At 41.9% G+C, this 21,350-nt stretch overlaps 2 protein-coding genes across 3 annotated transcripts; both read right to left on the bottom strand.

Moving 5' to 3' along the window:
- Positions 1 to 33: 33 nt before the first annotated feature.
- Positions 34 to 14,950, bottom strand: LOC124343455 (TBC1 domain family member 30-like). Of its 2 annotated transcripts, XM_046796769.1 has the most exons (11): positions 13,604 to 14,950; positions 11,601 to 11,765; positions 6,504 to 6,739; positions 5,699 to 5,824; positions 5,501 to 5,557; positions 5,294 to 5,422; positions 4,779 to 5,125; positions 4,599 to 4,704; positions 4,314 to 4,375; positions 3,490 to 4,096; positions 34 to 792 (listed from the first exon to the last, which is right to left on the bottom strand). In XM_046796769.1, the coding sequence occupies exons 1-11, from the start codon at positions 14,259 to 14,261 to the stop codon at positions 247 to 249; spliced, it is 3,039 nt and encodes a 1,012-aa protein (XP_046652725.1). In that variant the 5' UTR covers positions 14,262 to 14,950; the 3' UTR covers positions 34 to 246. The 2 variants fall into 2 exon arrangements, with proteins under 2 accessions (XP_046652725.1, XP_046652726.1); XM_046796770.1 differs by lacking the exons at positions 11,601 to 11,765; positions 13,604 to 14,950 and adding an exon at positions 8,905 to 9,494 and having other exon boundaries at positions 35 to 792.
- A 921-nt stretch (positions 14,951 to 15,871) lies between these two features.
- Positions 15,872 to 20,902, bottom strand: LOC124343459 (mucolipin-3-like). The gene is made up of 13 exons (XM_046796778.1): positions 20,802 to 20,902; positions 20,176 to 20,299; positions 19,950 to 20,091; positions 19,671 to 19,783; positions 19,505 to 19,606; positions 18,221 to 18,438; positions 17,966 to 18,157; positions 17,754 to 17,904; positions 17,291 to 17,694; positions 17,080 to 17,229; positions 16,782 to 17,012; positions 16,491 to 16,697; positions 15,872 to 16,300 (listed from the first exon to the last, which is right to left on the bottom strand). The coding sequence occupies exons 2-13, from the start codon at positions 20,225 to 20,227 to the stop codon at positions 16,094 to 16,096; spliced, it is 2,169 nt and encodes a 722-aa protein (XP_046652734.1). The 5' UTR covers positions 20,228 to 20,299; positions 20,802 to 20,902; the 3' UTR covers positions 15,872 to 16,093.
- Positions 20,903 to 21,350: the final 448 nt, after the last annotated feature.

Consider the following 21,350-nt stretch of genomic DNA (forward strand, 5'->3'; position numbering starts at 1 on the left):
ACTACGTAGTCGATCTGCAACAAATAAAGTGAAACAATAGAATCATAGAAATGCTACGCATCAAATTTATTTTGGCCTATTCTTTTTTCATATGTCGACAGAGGTCGATAACAATTTGAAAACAAAAATATCGTGATGTAAGCATTTGTGAAAATTCAGTCGACGCAGTCATACTTAAATTGAATCCATTTTGATATTCATTTCATATCGAAAACACTGTTAAACTGCCACGGATAATTTTAGACATTAAAATTTCTGCGAAGAGCTGTATAGACCTAATTTAACGACGACGTCTTTCGGCGGTCTGACCAGATTTCTCGGAAACGGATTGCGATGGATGGGACTAGCTCCTTTACTGTTTACCACGGAGCCTGGCTGCTGTTGCTGCTGATTCCCTTCATTGACGACCGTTTCACTGGCGTCACCCATTGGAACTGCTGACGACGGCTCGCTCGTCGTCATCACTTCCGGACGATCTTTCAGTTTCAATAGCATGGCAGAATTTTGTTCGAGCAGCTCCTGAACCAGTCTTGAACGGTTGACAGTTATTGCCAGTCCTCGCGTTGACGCTGTCGTTCCGGATTGGGACAATGAGGGTGCCGCCATGTATTGTTGCCGGACGTCATTCGATGGCGTTGACGTCGCGCATCCGCTGTTACGACGTTGTTGCTGATGTTGCTGCCGCTGTTTGCTGGGATCTTTGGACGGATTGACTTGGCCAGTTCTGACACTCTCGAACGTGGGTTCATTGTCGGACTTGTCGGAAGGCGTCGTTGGGGCCGAAAAATAAGCCTATACATTATATTTCAGATGCAATGAGAAAAAATAGAAAAACAAAATCTAATAAATAAGCATGTCAGCAACCAATAATGAGATGCAAGCCTATTCTAAAACTGGTAGCTAATTGAGTAATTGGTCAGAAGTACCGAAGAATTTAAAATAAAACAACTCTGCGCAAGCTGTGTAATAAAGTCATAATAAAATATTCTAATTAAAAAATGATGAACAATTCCGGGATATTCGTGCAAAAGAAAAATTCCAAGCTTTGCCTTAAATTGTGACAAAAATGAAAATTCAAGCACAAACGTTTAAGGATTTGTGTCAATTAACAGTCAATGTCGGCGCTAGCTATATTTTAGGTTACAGCTATGTGTATATAGGCCTACTATAAGGATCTTTGTCGATGGTCTCCATAATACTACTGCTGTTAGCTATTTAACTACCAATTTGCCTAGTTTAAAAATAATACAACAGTATTTTAGCCTACATCAAATGAATTTAAGGACATTCTAAATGCCAGTACAAAATAAAATACGATAAAATAAATTGCAAATTGACACAAGCTACGCTACGGATATCGTCACGCAAAAGTCGTAAGTCGTGCATTCAGGAAATTCATTCATCACAAATAATACCGGCATACTTTTGATTGTTAACATTTTGTTATTTCGAGATGAATGGATGAGATCCTTTGAATCCTTTGACGAGATCCGTTAGACAACATTTTTGTAATAGATGTAACAGTATATAACGTACTGATTTATACAAGATGAATGTTATTTCAAATCAACTGAAATGAGGAATAAAGGCATTACAATTCAATTGCGTAAATAACGTTATTTCACCATGATTTGTTCGACGTCATAAGATCTGATCAATCTATTTTACTCTAAAATAACCATGTCGTAACATTAAAAAGTTCATTATTCTTGCACGTAAACTAATTTTCACTAGGCAGTGTAACAACTATCAAAACATGGGGCACGCCATAGTCTACTCCATCTGTTCCCCTTATCCCTTGTCTATCTCCCTAATTCATTTCTACTTATACAGTAAGCCGTTAAGGGTTGACGGTAACTTCTATTGTTAATTTTTTTTTTTTGTAACATTGTCGACAATTCAAAGACCAGTCAAAGACAGGCACGCATATAATCACATATATAATGCATATTTAAAAAAGAAACACGTATTCACATACAGACAAAAAGGTGATTATAACTCACGAACGATTAAAAACTCAAGGGGTATGACGATGGCAATGTTAAAGTTGTCAAACTTCAAATGGTTTTTGTTCCGAAAGAACAAGAGAAAGAGAATCCCATGTATGTACAAAAAGTATGAAAAGATGTGAAGCAAGGAGATTTAAAAAAAGAAAGGCCATTAATGCGCGCATTAATGAACGAAATATGCATAAGACATCGCCACTTATTCACGTCACACAGTTTCAACACCAGCGAAGTGGAAAAGAGCGGAAAAAACAGCAACAAAAAACACAAAAAATAAATCAGTAAATAAAGAGATTGAATTGATCGAACCGAAGATAAGCAAAAAAACCAAAGCAATGATTTAAGACGGCAGAGAAGAGCTAGTCGAGCTAGTTTGTCATTGGGGTAGATAAATCTATTTGCAAAATTAAATTTGTACAATTCGTACGAACCTATATACTATAAATTAACTAAAGCTATCTAATATTCGGATATGAAAAATAAGGGAATTTATGTCAGGGCATTTCTTTGTTTTCATGGATAAATTAGTAAGATGCAATGTATCAGGCCAATTTTATTCGGTTCATGTGGAAATTTTGAAAATCTTGAACGGAAATCTAACGGTTGGTGGTGTAACGAAGCGTTGCTCCGCACAGCTGATGATGCTGCAACCTGACGCCGCCCGGCGCCAGTAATACTGTAGCTACTGTAGAACTAGAGCTACCCATAAATCGTGTGTAAATGTGTACGTTCCCATAGTGTTAGGCCTACCCAAGAATAGTATTGACAAGCGGTCATTCCACACGTCAACTTACTTGGGGGTACCCTTAACACAGGGCGACTATTATTTGAATAATGTGCCTTTGTCTCTTGACTCTGTCTTAACTAGTATAAAAGCCCACCCAATGCAGTTCTTCTTCAGTCAATGCCAGGCCGTTCAGTCGGTCTAGTGTTGGCTCACTCCTTCTTGAGCTCAGTCTCTCTGACTCATTTCCTTAGTCAGTTGTCACTAGTTGTGCAGGCGAGATGAGGCCTCAGGCAGTACGCTGGGAGTTATTCCCCGTCTGTACACTGGTAGCAATTGGCTATGCACTGTTCTGTCCTATATCTGACCTTATTTGTATTATTTGTTGAATGCATTTGCCCGTCTCATGCTGGAGAAGTCTCGCACCCCACATGTAGTCACGTGAAACTAATATGATTAATACAGATTATGTCCCTTTTTAAATTCATCTTATTCGGTGACGTTTCGCAATACGTTACAGTGGTTTCCTAAATACACATTTTTATCGTAAGGTAAAGGAATGCTTTATGCTCATCATTGCAACGCAGCGTGTGCCATATAGTCACAATGAATGGTGACGTATGATGGTGCCAATAAAAATCAAATCAAATCAAAGGGTGTGGGGGCGTATCCAAGTGCGAAGAAGGAGATCAAGTGGCTGGCCTTAAAATTCTTTATTAAGCCCATTCAATCTTGCTCAAGTGGAAAAATGACCCGTACCTTGCCGTCGGTGGATCCTACAAGTGGAGGAATCCGAGGAGGTGGGAGTCGCAATTTTGGTCCCTGCTGCGAAGAAGTAGACGAGGATGAAGAAGGCGAAGACGACGTCGAAGGCCTGCGAGTTAACAAAGGCTTTCGGCCGGCCAACAAGTGGGTGACCGGATTGATACCGGACGATGTCGACGAAAAAGCAGCACTTGCTGGGTTATCCGAAGAGGATCCTTTTCGTTCGTTGCTGGACGCACTGGACGCCACCGTCCAGAACATGACGTGCGCCTGTTTCTGACGCTCACGTAATTTGGCGTATTGTTTCCTCAGGGCCGCAATGTCCAGCTGGAGTTTCTCCTTCTCGTTGCTGGACGAGGACGCGGGGGAGGACGTGTGCTTCGGATTACTGGATTTTCGGAATGTGATGTCAGTGATCCGTCGGCTGGTGGTCCGGAATAGTGTTGACGATGTCATTAGACCACCGAAAACAGTGGCCACAGCGTTCATGGCTTTCGTCTTTTCTTCGTCCTCGTCCTCCTCTGCTTCTCCGTCCGGATCGTCGTCGCTGTAAAATAAACGGACTCGACCACTTCCACCGCTCCATGGCGTGATGTTGTATCTGAGAAACACAGGGACATTAATATTGCATGTGAGTGTCGCACATTTGTAATACAAGCAAAAACAAAAAAACAAAAAAAACACGATCGTTTCGTGCCAACTTATTTAAATATTTACGTAGAGAAAACAAATTTTACGATGGTTCCCAGCACGCTCTCAAAGAAAAACTTTTTTTCATAGTAGTGTTGCAGATGTCCGTTGTAAAATATACTACATACCGGTATTTATCACGAAGTTCATTCAGTCCTGGGAACGGGAAAGGTGCCATGCTGACGATTGTCTAAAAAAAAAAACATTCAAATATTCGCACATTGATTATTTACTATTATCTTTCACACAGAAATATTGCCGCAATTCTTATTTGGTGATAAGCAACAACCAACATAACATTCTTATGACTGTTATATCGTCATATTTCTCTGCACGGAAGAGTTGCATAATTTAGTTTCTGCTTGCTTAATTCAAAACTGTAAACTTTCTTGTTAGAGCCTTATGAAACAGACCTGGACCAGGTGGTTTGGTTCCATCAACCCAAACTCGAGCATCTCACGGGCCAGAACAGCCATGATTGAATAGAAATCATCACACGTCCTCACTGTTAGTATACGTCTGCAAATCAAAGGAAATACAAATGAATTTTTGCTTTGCGTGAATGTACGATTAGATAAATACGAAGAACTGACTCGGCAAGCGTTTGCCAGATGGCCAGAGCGGTGCGCAGCAGGATGTCGTTGCCTTCGAGGAGAATAAGATCCCAAACGCGGAGGACGGCCGCCTTGGGCAGGCAAGTGGCGAAGAGAGTCAAGAACCACTGCATGGTGAATACGTTGGTCAACGGAGGCTCTATGCAGTAGGACGACGAAGATCCAGTGCAAGACTCTGATTGCTGGAGCATCTCCAGATGCCGTGATAGAGCTGGCAGCCGCTGGCGGAGAAGATCACGGAAGACGGCCATGTCAATAGACAGCCCACGCAAGTTGTTGGCGAAATATCCAGTTGGAAGGACACCTTCAATCAAATAGATCATCACCTAAAACAGGAAAATTTTGAAGAAGAAAAAAATGTGAGTAAAATTTCGTTAACTTATAACTAAAAGTTGCCGAATGATGTGTGACAATGATAAATGATGAAGCAATAAATCACGTACAGACAAAATCTGGCATTAAAATTGATCTGCTGTCATCTCGACCATACATACTTTAAGGCTCTCGGTTTCGGAGCGGTTCATGACTTCAAGCAAAAGGGCGGCCAGAACGTTGAGGCCTTGGCAATAGCCAACTGCTTTATTCCAACGGGCGTAAGCCAACAGCACCCGCTTTAATAATGCCTGCCATTCAAACATTTGTTACAAATATGAATGAAACAACTGTATTTTTTAAATATTTCAAAATAAAAGCTACTATACCTGATTAGGTAAGGCGTCTTCTCCACAGAATAAACTGCATCCCGTCCGATGCAGATCCTACATTAAATAAACGAAATGCACACAATACACATTTTTGCGATTCATTAAATAAAAAAGTTCATTCATTAAATATTACATTCTAAGAGAATTATTTAGACTAACAAATTAAGTGCAGTAAACGAAAAATGTTTTCAATACCCGAACAATTTGAGCGCCGAGATCCTCGTCATCCGGATTGATCCGATCGTTAAAGCAGTTGCGTTCCACATCCGACCAGTCGACTCCAATGCGCAACAGATGCTGCTCTGCCAGTGTCAGCCACAGCTAAGGGTAGCGAAAAGTCGATTCAAAAAGACCGATGGCAACATGTATTATGTAAAAGATACAGGATAGGTATGGATTAGAATAGCGAAAAATTTAAAATAAATTTAAAAACAAAACAAACAAACAAAAAATATACACTCGCATCAGTGTTGTACGGCAAGTGTGTTACTACAGTGGTATAGTAGCGTATTAGTCTTGCGTAGAATGACGGGAATGTGTCATGCTGGGGTTAGAATGCGAAGGGAAATGTCTATACGGGGAAGTAAATAAGTAACACATTTCTCTCCAATCTATAAACGCACAGCAGTGTCTAAAGCGCCACTGTGTGGGTGTCTGGAGGAGGCGAGGAGCACACCCATCGATCGAAGCCACCTGCTGCTGGATACAGCGGTCTTGGATTCTATATCTAGACACGCCAACGCCATAGCCGAGCTGGATGCAAGTGACCACAGGCCATCTCCCGGCAACTATTCGTTTTTCATTCAATTAGCCAAACTAGGCTAATAACATAGACGTCAGCTGGTAACGTTGTTTGCTCGGGTGCACCCTACAAACTGCGAGTGCATTTGGTTTTATCAGATGCTCCGCCGTTTCTCCTTGTCGACAATATCGACTTAATTTTATAAAGGGGAGAAGAGGAGAATGTGCCAGAATAGATTTCCTACTGTATGAACATTACCTTTCGGCGAAATTCAGGTGGAACTCCACCTGGAAGTCTGGCGACCATTCGCATAGCGTCGTGCCATTGCTGAAATCCAGACGAATCCGGTTTTCGGCATCCAGTGTCCGGCTGGTTCTGTGCTGATGATTTTTGGTGTGAAGAGGAGGAGGAGCAAGGCGAAGGAAGAGTGGGCGGTGAGGAATAGCTGCTATTGATTGGTGGATCTATGCTAAACCGCATTTTTGTATCTTGACCTAGATAAGATAATAAGTAAAAGTAACATCAACTCATAAATAACGATGTCTCAATGGAAAAACTTGACGAGTTGAAAATGGAAGTTGGTCGCATTTATCTCCGCCACACCCGTGTAATTTTTGTGCGAAAAGTTTGAAGGAAGCCACGGGATATTTGCGGCCAACCCCTTCCTTTCGCTTTTCTATACGTGTGGTACTTGGTACAGAGAATGAAAAGGATCGGCTCAGCACGAACCACCAACCATCAAAATTGGAGGCTATTCTAGGCTCCAACCAACTTTGTGTATTTTCAAGTAGTCTAGTAGTAGAGAATGTACTTGGATTTCCCTTAAAAAAACACATTGTTATAAGCAGAAGAAAAAAGAAACTTTTGAAAGGTGTATAAGTTTCACGTTCACGTCCACACACGCAATTTAATTCTGAAAGAGTTCAATACGATCTTATTTTGCGCTTATTTTATATGATTCACGTAAGTATCGATTTCATTTTGATATTATGCGAATAAATGGGTATCTAGACAAACTAAATAAACAAAATGGAATTTGATCTGAGCACGTCGCTGATCGTATTATAGTTTATTTTTCAAAAGTGATGGATAATGTAGACAAAAGACTTCATCCTTTGACGTGATTCGATTTAATTTGACGTACTGCGTTATGAATTGAGCTTAAATTGAGTTTCAGTTTCATTTCTGTATATTCTCTTTTGGTATTTGGTAATCCCAAACCGCGAGCATTGTATTACCGAGACGGCGGACATGCTAATGAAAATATAATCGTGTTAGGTGTGGCGAGATTGATATAATTAAGGAAAACCAACGACATTAAATATTTATGTACATATGCATGCATAAATACTTGAGAGATATGAGACGAGTGCAGAAGGTCACACGAAGGAAAAAAGAACGCAAATTCCGACCTTTACGTTGCGCAACCCCAACAAGCGAGGAGAGAAAGTCTAGAGTGCACCAAAGCCAAATCCAATGAAACAGAAGCCTGATAAAATACACATCTCGACTATTTCATTTCGAATTTACGCTGGCGAGGGATAACAAAATAGCGCAGCTGGTGCGTTTCACGCGTCTTTTTTGTTTTTCGCAGAGACTTCGCTCAAAGGCTTACGGGAAGAAGCTATAAATATACTGGCGAGTGGCGACTATATTTATAGTCTCGTATTTTTGTCTTAATGTTTTTAATATACCGCGCGAGTCGTAACCGAGGGCGAGGCACCAACAAACGCGTGTCGTCATCCATAATACTCTTGGGATATGTAGATAATATCGATCCCACATGAATGAAATCTTATTGATATTCCAACTTTCCAACATGTTAGTAAACGTGTTTCGGGATGCAATTGCTGACTTTGGGTTCGCCGTTATCACTTTTGGGCAATAGTTTACTTTAGGGTCTACGCTTGTGTGCGTAACTTCTTTCTAGACTGTTGTTAGGTATACGGTTCTGGTCTAGGAGCACTCGTGAAAAGACAGGAGCTTTGTCGGTCGTTGATCGATACTTCGATTGGATCAAACCCAGAATTTCAAAGACGAAATATACAGAAAACTTCTATTCAGTGGGAAGCGATCTGCATCCACCATCACTTGGCCCTATATCGTTCTTTTTCCCCTTTTGTCGAAAAGAAGAAGACGATTCGCCAACCGCGAGCGCCAAAGGCAAGGCCAAAGGCGGATTTGAATGAGAAAGAGAGCGAACGCATCATATGGCGTTCGCGAGTGACAGCTACTTTGATTATGGCATTACCGAGTCAACATTGACTCCTGCGCATCCACTTGGCGCGCCAAGAGGTGTTGAAGCGACGTGCTCCCGAAATTCGAGGTGAGTGAGCAGGAAAATTGAACAGATGCGTCACGACAGCAACAGCCATTTTAAAAAAAAGAAATCAAATCAAAAGACATAATTGCAAATTGCGATCGCAAAGTGAGAAATATCTAAGGGCCAGCCTAGTATAGGACGTGGCGGAGAGCACGCCTATTTGTTTTCCTGGCATCTTGAGAAGAAGAAGGGGCGAATAAGGAAAAGGGAGAACATAGTAAAAGTGGGGATGAGTCACGGAGGAGGAAAAGACGGGATTCCGATCGGAAAAAGGGGGGGGGGAACAAAAGCAATGAACGAATGAAAAAAGAAAAAAGAAAAAAAAGAATCGGAAACCTTTGGTCGACGGTACGCGACGAAGTGAATTGAAGAATTCGTTCATCAGGAATCGGCGGCCAAGTCGAGATTAGACCACAGAGGCGGTTGACGGACGAGTCGATTGTGTGAGGAATAAACGAATCAAAAAGAAGGGACCAAATAAAAAGGCTGGACAAAAAGCAAAAAAAAAAAAAAAGGAGGGAAGTGCACCACTTTAACCACTTGGCTGGCCTCTGAAATCCCCCTGCTCTTCTGCGAAAACGGACAGCGGGACCCGAAAGGCAACAGCGGAGAGAGATATACACGCGAGTAGAGTTCACAGCAATCGGGGGAAAATTCACGCACTTTAGCAATCAAGGCTTATAAGAACCATGGCAGCATTGGCTAGCATCGATTGGGCAAATAGTGCTGAGCCTTTTGAGTCCTCCAGTCGATGCTGTTCTTGTTCGCCGTTCGGAAAATAGAAATCGGATGGATGGCGGGGGCAAAAAATAGCGCAAGTCCTGCCGGGATGGATAGGAAGCGACGACTGGTTGGCCGTTCGACATTTATAAAAGATCTAAAGATATTAGCGACGTATACGAGAGATGACTGCGTGTGCACGGCTGTGGGCGGACGGTCGCTAGCGCTACCAAGTAAACGAGTGCCCTACACGCGGCTTTGGTGGAGGCGGCGCAGGCGCATTCGTCGGCCGCAATCGATCCGCACAGCACAGCAAACGAAGCTCGCTGCTCGCTCATATGTAGAGAGAGAGAGTCTTTGGTTAGATAATATAAATTCAGCCTCCATGTCCGCCCACCATATCTCTGTGAACGAGCAGCGCCCATAACCCTCGAACACGAACAAAATCTTTTTGCCACTCGGTTGGATCCATCTTCGTCGTTTTTGTTTGAATTCGCTGGGACATCATGTTGGGCTATTTGCTTTTTTAGTCGGAATCGCTCAATACGCTGGATAATAGACCGTTATGGCCCTCCCCCGCTGTCGAGTATAACGACGTGCTGCTGCTGCTACCCCTCCATTCTTGTAAATAAGGTTTTTGACATCAGACTGCACGACGACCTAGTAATATATTATCAGACTTTTCCTCTCTGTTGCTCCCGCTATATACTGGGTAGGTAATACTCGTCACATGGTTACGACGCACTGCTGGGCCTTTTTCGTCGCGGTGCCATTGTCTTAAATGAACTGTCCACCCACGCGTCAGTCTCGCGCGTTCCCAATAACAACGACCTTTTACTCCTACAGAACGCCGCTCTTTTCGCCTTCTCCTCTCCCGAACGATAGCGGATTCGTGCAAAAAGGGCTGCACATGTTTTAAAAGAAATTGAGTTATAGTTGAGAGTGATTCATGTTCTATTATAGATGTATGCTGCATTTCTTATATATAATAGTGCGCAGTCTTTCGTTGGTTGTCACCTTCCTTTGAAGATTTGCGATTAATTTATTTCCCAAATTATTTAGTAGGACTAATGCGCTGCAGATGGAAAAAAGGAGATTGTATAGAGATTAGAGAGTACTATATATATGCCATATGTAGCCGAGCAGAAATCCTTTCTCTGGCGTGCGATTGTGCTCAGCTGCTCTGTTTTATTTCTTTGACTATACTCTGACTCGATTCTTTTTTCCTCTTTTTCATATTCACTCGTTCGAGTCATCCCTGCTTCGGTGCGCTCCTGCTCCTCATCCTACTGTTTCCTCTCGTTTATTGCCATTTCACTGGAATTCATTTCCATCTTGATTCTTAAGAGTATAGGACGCACCGCATGGCGTATATTGTAACTCGATTCGACACGAGAAAGAAACCTTAAGAAAGTATTGAATAACGGATCGAGTGTGGGGGGAAGGAGGCTTTGTCAAAAAAAGGCCTTGAATACATTCGATCGTGTCGTGCATCAATTAAAATAAGCTACTATATACCTCGTTCGTCTGTTCATGCATTTTCGCCGAATGCCATTGATTTTTTGTTGTTGAGGGACTTGGGTGGCTTGACCATATGCACGAACAGAAAAAAAAAAACAGCCGGCTATTGGCTGGCACGCACGTCATGGCGCAAACACTTCCGGTACTCGTTATTTCCTTCAAAACTGCATACAAGAAAAAGAAACTATAGCTGCTATATAACAATCCAGCGAGTGAGGGGGTGGGCTGAGCGAGTAAATACAAACATTTGGGACCAATCAAAAAACAATTTCTCGGAGATCAACTTGGTTTTCTTTTTTTTAACCGACGAGCTTCGATTTTCTTTTATTGATGTAACATTTGTCGCAAATCGCATCATCCGGCAGAATGTGACTTGAATTCGTTGCCAAATGTTTTGGAGGGGGGGGGGGGGGGTTATTTCCTGCGTTTGTTTTAGCCTTTGAGGTTGGGTCCCTGTCTGCAATGATCCGTAACACAGCACAGAGCAGAGATCAGCAGCACCACGAGAACCATCCGTTCCCGTCCTCATTAGCGGCTTAATTGTGTTGGCGCTATAATTGAAGACGTTGGGCGCCGAACGAACCGTTTTCTCATCCATTTAATCAACAGTCAAGAGCCTCTCCCAAAAAGCATGAATATTTTTATATTCGGCCTCAATTTTTGCTGTTTTCTTATCTTCCCAAAGTGTCGCCCGCTTAAGCACGTATAATATGATGCGCGCGTGCCGTAATACTTTTAGGGTTATCCCCTCTTTTGAATGCTGTAAAGGATATGAGGATCCGATTACTTACTTCGCTTAGGTGAAGCGGCTTGAAGAATTGCGGTGATGACGTCGTAATTTTTCTCGCGTTCCACCAGCAGACGATCTCGTTGCGTCAGATTCTGAATCAACAAGGCGGTTACACGCGATAATGCGTCGCGCAAGTGATCACGCATCACCTCCAATTCCCACGTACCTGTAGCGTTCAAACAGGAAATTTAGTTCAACGAGGGCGATCAATATTATTATAGACAAAGTGACGACGTGTCGTTTGAAAATACATGGACTATAGCCAATTAAAAAAAGAAGAAATAACAGGTACAAATAAATTGCAAAGTGAACGAGGGAAGGGGGATTGACCTTTAGAGAATGCAATAAACTAGTAGTCGTGAATAGCGGAAAAAGGTGAACCAAAAACAGGACAAATGGAACGCTCCTATCGTGAGAGGCCATTTATTTTTCACATATTGGGAACCGCACGCGCGCTCGGAGCAATAGTGTTTGAATCCAATTAGTTTTGAGCGCTTTTCCCTATAGGCTTGTTTGTTGGTTGCTGGTGGGTAAAGGTCGTAAAAAGCGCACGATGAAAGATGGATTCTTGCTAGTGCCAAAGTGTGTTTAGTATAAACGCAACGGCGGCAGGGGGGCAAATGATGAATGCTAACCAGCAATTATAAAAGCGAAAGAGCGTGCTAGGTGAATAAATCGATCGATGCAAGCGCATCTATCGATATGACGCAAGCTGCACGTTGATAAAGAGGGGCGGTTAGTAAGAAAATAGTGGTTCGATCTGTCGGGAAAGCTAAAGCGCTGCTTCACTTTCAAAGAAGAAGGAAGAAGCGAGCTCAGCAGCCCCCGTGCGACAACTCTTGACGCAAGTACTGCGCGCGTACGTACCTCATCAATTCGTGATCATCTCACAGCTCCTTTTATTTTTATTATTGAAAGAGCAAGATACTCTGTGAGGGGCGCAGACACTATTAGGGGAAGAACAAAGAGTCGGCAGACTCTCGTCGACGTGATTGCTATTCTCTAATGTAATAGAGTATGCACAGAAATGCATTCAGTCAGTATAAGGTGCGGACTACGGAGGGCGTATTTAGAGATGCAGTCAGGTTGGAAAGGCATGATTGAAAATCAATGATGGTTCGATAATAACGGCTAAGGCTTTTTAAAAAATTGAGGGATAAGCAAAGAGCTTAAAAGAAATTTTAGAAGCTTAGTTTGACATTCTGTCTTATTTTTTATTCAGGGCTGTTACGGAAATATCTCTGGTTTGAAATACGGGATTCGCTTTTGGCGTTCATCAACTATAGTCATCTCATGAATACATGCGGGTAACCTTATGCCAACCTTTCTTTTTCTTCTATATAGCGCTGTGCAATATTCCGGCAGCATAGCAAAGTTTGTATTCCGGAAAATTCTAGAAATAAATATACTGATTCGATCTTAGATGATCTTTGATGTTGACACTGACTGACGCCACCATTTATCGAGTGACGTTAAGTTACCAATAGAAACTGTCGCCATAGTTCGAACCCAAGGAATGAATAACGCAGTTGTTAGACAAGGGAGTGCATATGAATAGATATAGCTGAGGTGAGCCTTTTATTCTATAGAAGAGGAAGTGAACGACGTTCGAGGTTGTCAGAAAACACAAGGGGATTAAAATTGCTGTCTAGGTTTTGTAAGAGTTCAGCGCTCAAAAGCATATACTTTATATAGGCAAACATTGAGGGCGAGATTAGAATTGAATACGCCGCACGCCAGAGCAAAGCAAAAGGCCTCGGCCTCGGTCGGGACTTGAATAAAAGCGTGTGAACGTGCCACGACTGGATGTTTATCGTCAAATGTAATCTGATATGCTGCTGCTCTGTAGCGAGGAGGCAGAGGAGGAGAGATAGTATGGTTCGCTGATTAGTGCGTCACGGTCAGACATATAGCGGAGAGACGTGCTCTGCCTGCATGTATACCCTGAATATCTCTATACTATCATATGTAACGAGAGGAGAAGAACCAGTTTCGAGTTACCACCTTTCTTTTTTAGAGGCTCGCTGCACTTGGATGAGAAATGAGAACCACCAGGTGCGCAGTAGGTCGGGTCGTCTCTGCTGGCCGACACTTCCAGTTGCACAGGGTTTGCGAAGGCTTCGTCGTCCTCCTCCTCCTCATTGCTTCTGCTGGACTGGCGATAAATTTCCTGCAGAAGATCATCGACTAAAATGCTCGAAGACTTGCGACGCCTCTCCGAAGCGTACTGGATCGAATCGGCCAAAGGAACTGATGAGGCCACTCTCGGTGTCATCTCGGACAAAAGGGCGGCCCTGGTGGCGGCCGCCGCGCTCTCCCGCAAGAGCTGCCCGGGATCGAGCGTGTTGAAGGCGTCGTCCAGTTCCACGAGATTGGGAATGCCCGTCACTCCGGTGACTCCGTTCACCGATAATTCACAATTGGAGGGCGATGACGTCATTGTGCGGCTGTGGGTGTTGCAGCTGACCGAAATGGCCGTCGCCGTTGAACCGGAGCGGACTGATTTCGGTGTCGCCACGTACTTGGACGGGTCGAGAAATGGACCCCTGTCGAGATAGGCCGGCCGTATGTCGAACGACTCGAAGCTTCTAGCGTCTGCGTCCGTTTGAAACTTATGGCTTCGGTATGATAAATCGGGCAGCTTTTTGAAAGCGGAATACATGGCGATGGCGGGATGAGGCAGAGTGACGCACTTGCAGATGCACTAGTAATACCACACGTCGGTCGCACACCTGGATTTCTGGCTTGCCCGAAGCCGGTCCTTTTACTGCAACTTTGGTGGCCAACAGACAAACACTTGGTCACGTTATATAAAGAACGAAAACAGTAGGTGTTTTGTCACTGCCGTGTAGCACCGCAAAGAGAAGTTGACAAGTTGTGTTGGTTCTTCAACTCGACGACGTGAAATTCGAATATGTGTGTGTTTTTTTGTTGTTGTTTAGAGCCGATTTCGAACGCTGGAACGAAGCGAACGCACGCATCCACAGAATCAAAAGAAAACTAGATGAAAGCAATGCAAAAAATAAAAACCCGAGAATGGGTCACCTCACATTCCGCTTGCGGCTCAACGATAAAAAGCGAGAACGATGTGTGTGCTGTGCTGCAGCACTGCTGTGAAGTCGACGCTTGGGCCCCGGTGACGATGCGGTTCGCTTATCTCGTATAGTTGGACTGTTTTGTTTGAGCGCTGCATCTGATTAAGGGGAGGAACTGACACACACGGATACGCTCCCTTACTTTCTTTTACACTTTACACACAGAGCGCACACACAGCACACACAGGGGAGAGCAGCAGAGAAAGGACGTCGGGGGAGAGATATGAAAACGTAGAATGGCCAGCGAGTGTATACAGTTTCAGCCGTCAACCCCGCACGCTACGACGGTTGTTAGTTGTCGTTCGGTTTCCCTTTTTTTTTTTTCTCATCAACTCATTGGCTAAGCCAGTCAACATCCCAACGGGAAAAAAAAAGCCTGACCCACGCCACCGTTGGACTGAATCGGAAATCAGGTGCCGTGCTCTGTGTGTATCAGTTACCAAGGACAACGCCAACACGAAATACGGCGACTCCATGACAACGCACGTCGACCTCCAAAGTTGTTGGATCGCTACAGACCCGCACAGCCTTGACAAAGAATGGAGACCAACGAATCGAACGCCGATAGTAAACCTCAACTTTTAATTCCTAACCGTCCATTAGCTATGCAACTGACGGATCAAGGAATACGAATCACAACCAGTGAGAAAACATCGACTCTGCACGAAGAGTGGAAATGTGAGCCATTACGTTATGCGACGTCGGCTGGAGAATACGGACGCTACCTACCGTTGATCAAGACCCAAGCATGTGACTATGCTGCAGCTGGGAATGATACGACGAAAACAGAAACACTTTCAACTATTGTTCCGGGTTGGAGACGATTTACTCGACTTCAAACACAGATAGGGATGTACCGAAGCAGCTCATTCAACTGACTTGTTTTATTTATGTGGCGGCACTCGGCAAATGTAATTTCGTTTTCTTTTTTCCACTTTTGCTCTCAGCTTCGTCGCTTGGTTGGATTTCGCTCAGCAAACATTTTTCATCTGAATCCTACTCTCGCGTATTGTCTTTTTCTATGTTGCCATTAGACGCTACTATGCTTGTATAAACACAATTCTTATTCGAACTCTTTTAAGATGAAATATACATGTGGTTTCTCTCAACACCTTTTTCTTTCGCTAAAAGCATAGAAACACTCCGTTGTGAACGAGACGGAAAAAACAAAGATAGCCAAAACATAAATGCAAATTGTATATAGAATCATGCTTGTCATACGGCTTTCAATCATTGGTCCCCGGGAGAAAAAAAAAAAAGAAAAGAAATTTGAATTAGAATTTTTCGTTTTGTGGATGCGTTTTTTTAATAGACTTTAATCTCTCGTTTCCGCCGATTTCTTTTCTCGTAACCCCTCGAGAAAATTCACCAATTTTATGTATCAAAATTACAAATGATCTCATGCTAAAATAGGTTGCCGCTCCTCCGCCTCCTCGTCTTTTCGACCGTCGTCAATGACCTCGTAGCCAGGTCGTCGGCGAGTCAACAGTGACCAAAGTTGAGGAAAACAGGATTGCGACTCGTAGACCGGGATGGTATCGACGCAATCGTCGTTAGCGATAAACTGGCGAAGGTCCGATTTCGGAAAACCGTCGGTGTAATACATCTGCAAAATTTAAGGTATTAACGAGATAGTACGTGTGGTCATAAATGGATTAGACTTAAAAGAAACAAGAGATTAGATCATACGGATTCTAAGTTGCCAGGCATTACATGATTCCAGCTTTCTCTAGCTCGATCAATATGGCTATACGGAAAATTATTAAAGATTTAAAAAAAAAAAACTTTCGTAGTACCTTGATGGTTTCATAAGTATCCATTATGAGAGCGATGAAGAGCGAGAGCACCACGTAAATGAAGAGTGAAATGAAAGAATAAAGGTAGAGTCTTGAGAACCACCAGACTAACGCCGACCTTTCAGACATGCCAGCAAACGTAGCGAACATGTCATCGCCGTTGACCAACGAAAACAGACATTCAGATGTGGACGATATCGTTTGAAACTATGGCAAATGAACAAAACGGTTAAATAATGCAAAAACTCACTGCGTCAACATTATAAAGAAAAAAGGAACAGGAATAATAACCTTGAAATGATATGGACCAAAAATGAGCCATCCACAAAAAGTGAATCCAGCATAGATCAACATTGCGCAAAGTAGAAACCGGAGTACAGAAGGGAAGGCTTTCTTCAGCGTCACGATCAACATGTTATAAGTTCGGAAGAAACCCAAATAGCGTAAAACTCCAAACCAGACAAACAGGTTGCCTGTCCCCAGTAAGACGCTGCATACATCCCACATGTCCGAATCTATGTGCTGCATTTGCGATAAAAAGGAATCAAGAATATTTCGAAGAAAATGGCGAAACTAATTCTCTTATTACCTGGTTTTCCATAAGTTCTTTGATGATCGACCCGCCAACCAACAAGACGTCATCGATGATAATTAGGACATACCACAAGTTAAGAAACTCAAGTCGATCATGCTTGCTCATGCGACGATTAAAATGGCGCTGAAAAAAATCACTCGTTTCCTAACGAACAAATAATATTATTACAAGTTCAAATTAAAAATATTAAACGAAATATAATTACCCATTTCAATAATTGGGCTTTTATAACTGCTCTAGCACAAAGGAAGAAGGAGAAACCGCAAATGAGGATGACCAAGATATTGACGGTGCTGCGGAAGGACTTGGAAGGTCCATCAGATACAGGAGGGTTTACTTTTCCGTGGCAGTCAAGATGTTTAGCTAAAGTCGATAGACTGACCAACAACTGGCCGTCTTCCCCTTGGTTGTTGAACACGAGCCCAAGATCGAAAGAGTAACAATCAGGACCATTGAGCGGCCCATTAGGTTTGAAGTGAATTGCTTTAATAGAGAACATCAAAGTAGCTTCCACCAACGAAAGACCGCTGACGGTAATATTTTTTTCTCGAAGGAAATCTTCGCTTTTAAAAGCCGACACATCTGCATCAATCGGTATTTCCACGCATTCTGTATCGACGAGAAGATATTACGGAAAATTTCACGAAAAAATAATATTTAAATTGCACCTTGATTTGTGTTACTATCAAATTTGAACTCATTGCTGTTTGGCTCAAACTGGCTGCGGATGTAATCTGTTTGACAGTAGGTTATCCAAGAACCTTTGGAATTTTTTAGGTGAAAATATGCCCCCATTGAACTGGTTTCCAAATTAATATACTTAAAAAAAAAATAAATGTTATAATAAAATCAATACATTTGTGTTTGATATCAAACTCACATTTTCTATTGCAAAGTCCAAGTACTCATGAAATTGTTTTTTAGAATACACTGCTAATGGTCCAGCAGCAGGAGGATAAGGAGGTGCTTCTCTTGTCACATCCCACTCTTGCAAGAATAAATGTGAAAACACTACCTCTGTGTTTCTGGCATAAAAGACATGACTATCGCGAAAAGATGCAAATAAACACAACTAGAAAACAGAGAAAACTGATTAAAGTCTTGACTTAACAGGATTACAACAATTGGAGTTTACCTGCACAGTAACAAAGATAATCTTGATAATTTGAGTGAACAATTTGAATGGAAACCTTCTGGTGGCAGCCCATTTTTGCACTGGATTGAGAAAAAAGAACCTCAACCTGCGCTTCAGTCTCTCCTCTGCTGGAGAGTGTCTTTGAGCAAACAAAGGGGAATCCATTGTCACCCCATACTCAGCTGTGCTGTTTGTGCTCGTTGCTGTAAACATTTCACCTAAAAGAGATATGGAACACATTGAACAAAATAATCTATCTGAGATTTAATTTATGCATGGCACACCAACCATTATATTCAAAAACTAATTGATTCTGATTAGAAACCCATTCACCAACTTCATTACCTAACACTGGGAAGCTTTGAGAGGGTGAAGAAACAACAGTAGTGGAATTGGTAGTGGAAATGCCCTTTAGATCTTGGCTGACTCTTCTTTTCCCAATAACTTGATTATTCGAGAAAGACAGAGAATCATTGTATACATTGTTTTCTTCTGGTTGAACAGAAGCATGACTTGAAACAGCAGAAGCTGAAGCAACAAGTGTGGCCATACTATTTACACAGTACTGTTCACAATTGTCGCTAGTCGAAAATACATAAATTTATCCCTACACTGATCATCTCATTTTTGAATCCATCAAAGTGGACCAGAACACTTGTTTTGACTTTCCCTGAAGAATTTCTTCTTTCTTCCTGGACAAGCTGTGTTCTTGTCTGCTAATCAATTGTTTACTATGTGCATCTAAAGAATCCAATAGGCGTTTTTGTTAACAGCTATTCCTATGGTCATTCGAAACTTGTAAACTTGGGAAATCCAAAATCCTTGAAAAGCAGACATATGGCAAATCTTCACAACTATTTTTTAGCAACTTTTTACAGGGCAAAAAATAGTCTGTATCATCCTTTAAATAAATGGGTCACTAGATTTTCAACAAACGAAAGTCCGAGATTTTTTGTCCCATTTCCCACAGCGGTGCCGAATTTCGAATTGAAAAAAATTTCAAAATTTAAACTCTCGTAGAATTAGAAAAATTTAAATTTCTTTTGGTCTTATTAATAATTTGAAAAATATTCTATTACTCTTCTCGCAAGATCGACAAAATAATCTGTTGGTCTGGTAAAATACTGAACTTTAGGTCTACTTGGACCCTAATCGCTTATTTAAATCACTCAGTAAGTTATCTCGTCTGCGTCTATCAAAGATATGGTTGATCAACTGGAGCTATTTTAATTATCTAATGTGGTAGGCTACTTAAGAAAGAAAAGAAAATAATTAATTTCGTACTATGCGGCTGAAAAACGCCGGGAAAAGAAGAAAAACACCAACTTGGCTTAGAGCTGAAGTAGTATCGATCCGGCGAAGGCAGCGGCTGTGGCAGTTGATAAACTGAAAATTAATTAAAATATTTGTTTAATCGTAATAGATAAAAAAATGGATAATTTTTTTTTACAATCACGGCCAAAGTTGATATCCTCTGGAATCAATTTTCTGCGGAAAACCGCTGGTTGATTCGGGGCAACAGCCGAAAATCGCAATATGCGTCGCCATCGATGGCGGAATAACCTGTAGATGTCAACATTTACTTAATTTTATTCAAGTTATATCACATTTTTGTAGAGAGCATTGCCCTCTAAGTTGTTATGTAGAAAAAAGGGACGAGAAAAAAGCATAACGCCCCTCTTAAAATTACATCATGGGCACAACTGGTTAGTGAAATAGCTATAGAAACCTGTGGGGCTGTTGAGAAGGGGCGGGACCACTGATCTGGTATTGTTGCTGTTGTTGATTTGATGATCCGGCTACAGCTATTAGACCGGACGAAGCGTTGGGACGTTTTTTCGTCACTTGACTCAAAGCTCGGCTTCGACGTGCTGTTTTGCATATGAAAATTGTCAATTTAAAATGAGAAATAAAAAGGTTAAGAACAAGAAGAAAATTCAACCTTCAGCTATTACCTCTGGTATGAAATGTAGCTGCAGCTACAACCGACGTACAACATACCCCCATCAACTTTCAATCAAACCCTCTCGCGTTTCCTTCCACCCCTCACGTTCTTGGCTTCAACTGGCTGGCTCAGATCTAATAGAAACATTTTAGGTCCGAATAAGAACTGGCTGGCAGATAAATAGCCTCAGCATTGACTGCAAGCGCTTTTCAATTAACTCTATCGATTAAATAGTCTGGCATCCAATAACGGGGGAACTGCGTTAATGGACAAAGAATGGTGCTTCTCGATGCGATGACCGTCTCTAATGTACTAGTGTCAGCAAATGCACACGACAATTATGTTTCCCGGTTAAAAAAAAAAAAAAAAATACTTTGTACCACATGGACATGACCCAATTGTTTGACGGACATTACAGCAGGCAAGAAACAAGTAGACTCTCAAGTGACGAAATTATCTTTGACCTCGAATAACGCAGAGCCTAATTGACGTATCTTCTTGAAATTTGGAGATTGATCATAAGATGTCTAGTTGATTATTAACGTAGACATCATTAAGAAATTATTTCAATCGGCCAAATTCCTTTTTTTTTGCAAACTGAATAAAAGTAAAATAAGAACATTTGAACACCAATACCTAGTATATAGTTAGAGTGTGACCGTGAAAATGTCGTTAGGTGAGCGTCAGTTGGTAAGTTCTTCCTTCTTGATGGTTCGAATCAGACTGGCGACTTGTGGTGGGAGGTTTGAAAAGAATTTGCGGAACTTGCCTCCAGAGACGTTGATGTGTCCTATTCCTATAGGATCATTGAACTGCCTCGAACCAGTTTATCCTTGAACTCCGGACATTTTACCCCACTAAAAACATGTACTCACCCTCACCCTCTTCAAGAAAAAGTTATCTACCCATTTTATGATATGATGAAATTTCTTTTTTTTTCTTTTTTTTTGTAATCCTGCGGCTCATGAACCACAACACATTGCAACATACTAACATATCTTTAAAACCGGTGGTGACGCTTTCGAACTTATTATACAGCACACGGTCACGAAAAATAATGCATAACATGCCGTATTTACTGAAATGCTATGCTTTATAAGCACGTACGTTATTGAGCATTTGAGCTATATTAAATGTCAAAATATGAGGTCAATAATAATGGCAATGACAGCTGACCTTGTTCTC

This window comes from Daphnia pulicaria, chromosome 6 (genome assembly GCF_021234035.1).
Source record: "Daphnia pulicaria isolate SC F1-1A chromosome 6, SC_F0-13Bv2, whole genome shotgun sequence".
Taxonomy (NCBI): Eukaryota; Metazoa; Arthropoda; class Branchiopoda; order Diplostraca; family Daphniidae; genus Daphnia; species Daphnia pulicaria.

What these genes read in the sequence shown, in the direction of transcription:
- LOC124343459 (XM_046796778.1), bottom strand. Translation starts at nt 20,227, where the DNA reads ATGGGGGTATGTTGTACGTCGGTTGTAGCTGCAGCTACATTTCATACC. An exon ending in AGCTACATTTCATACCAGAG is followed by an intron (nt 20,092 to 20,175) that starts GTAATAGCTGAA and finishes TATGCAAAACAG; the next exon opens with CACGTCGAAGCCGAGCTTTG. An exon ending in AAGAACTTATGGAAAACCAG is followed by an intron (nt 17,013 to 17,079) that starts GTAATAAGAGAA and finishes TCGCAAATGCAG; the next exon opens with CACATAGATTCGGACATGTG.
- LOC124343455 (XM_046796769.1), bottom strand. Translation starts at nt 14,261, where the DNA reads ATGTATTCCGCTTTCAAAAAGCTGCCCGATTTATCATACCGAAGCCAT. An exon ending in AGCCGCTTCACCTAAGCGAA is followed by an intron (nt 6,740 to 11,600) that starts GTAAGTAATCGG and finishes TATCTTATCTAG; the next exon opens with GTCAAGATACAAAAATGCGG. An exon ending in TAGGATCCACCGACGGCAAG is followed by an intron (nt 793 to 3,489) that starts GTACGGGTCATT and finishes TATAATGTATAG; the next exon opens with GCTTATTTTTCGGCCCCAAC.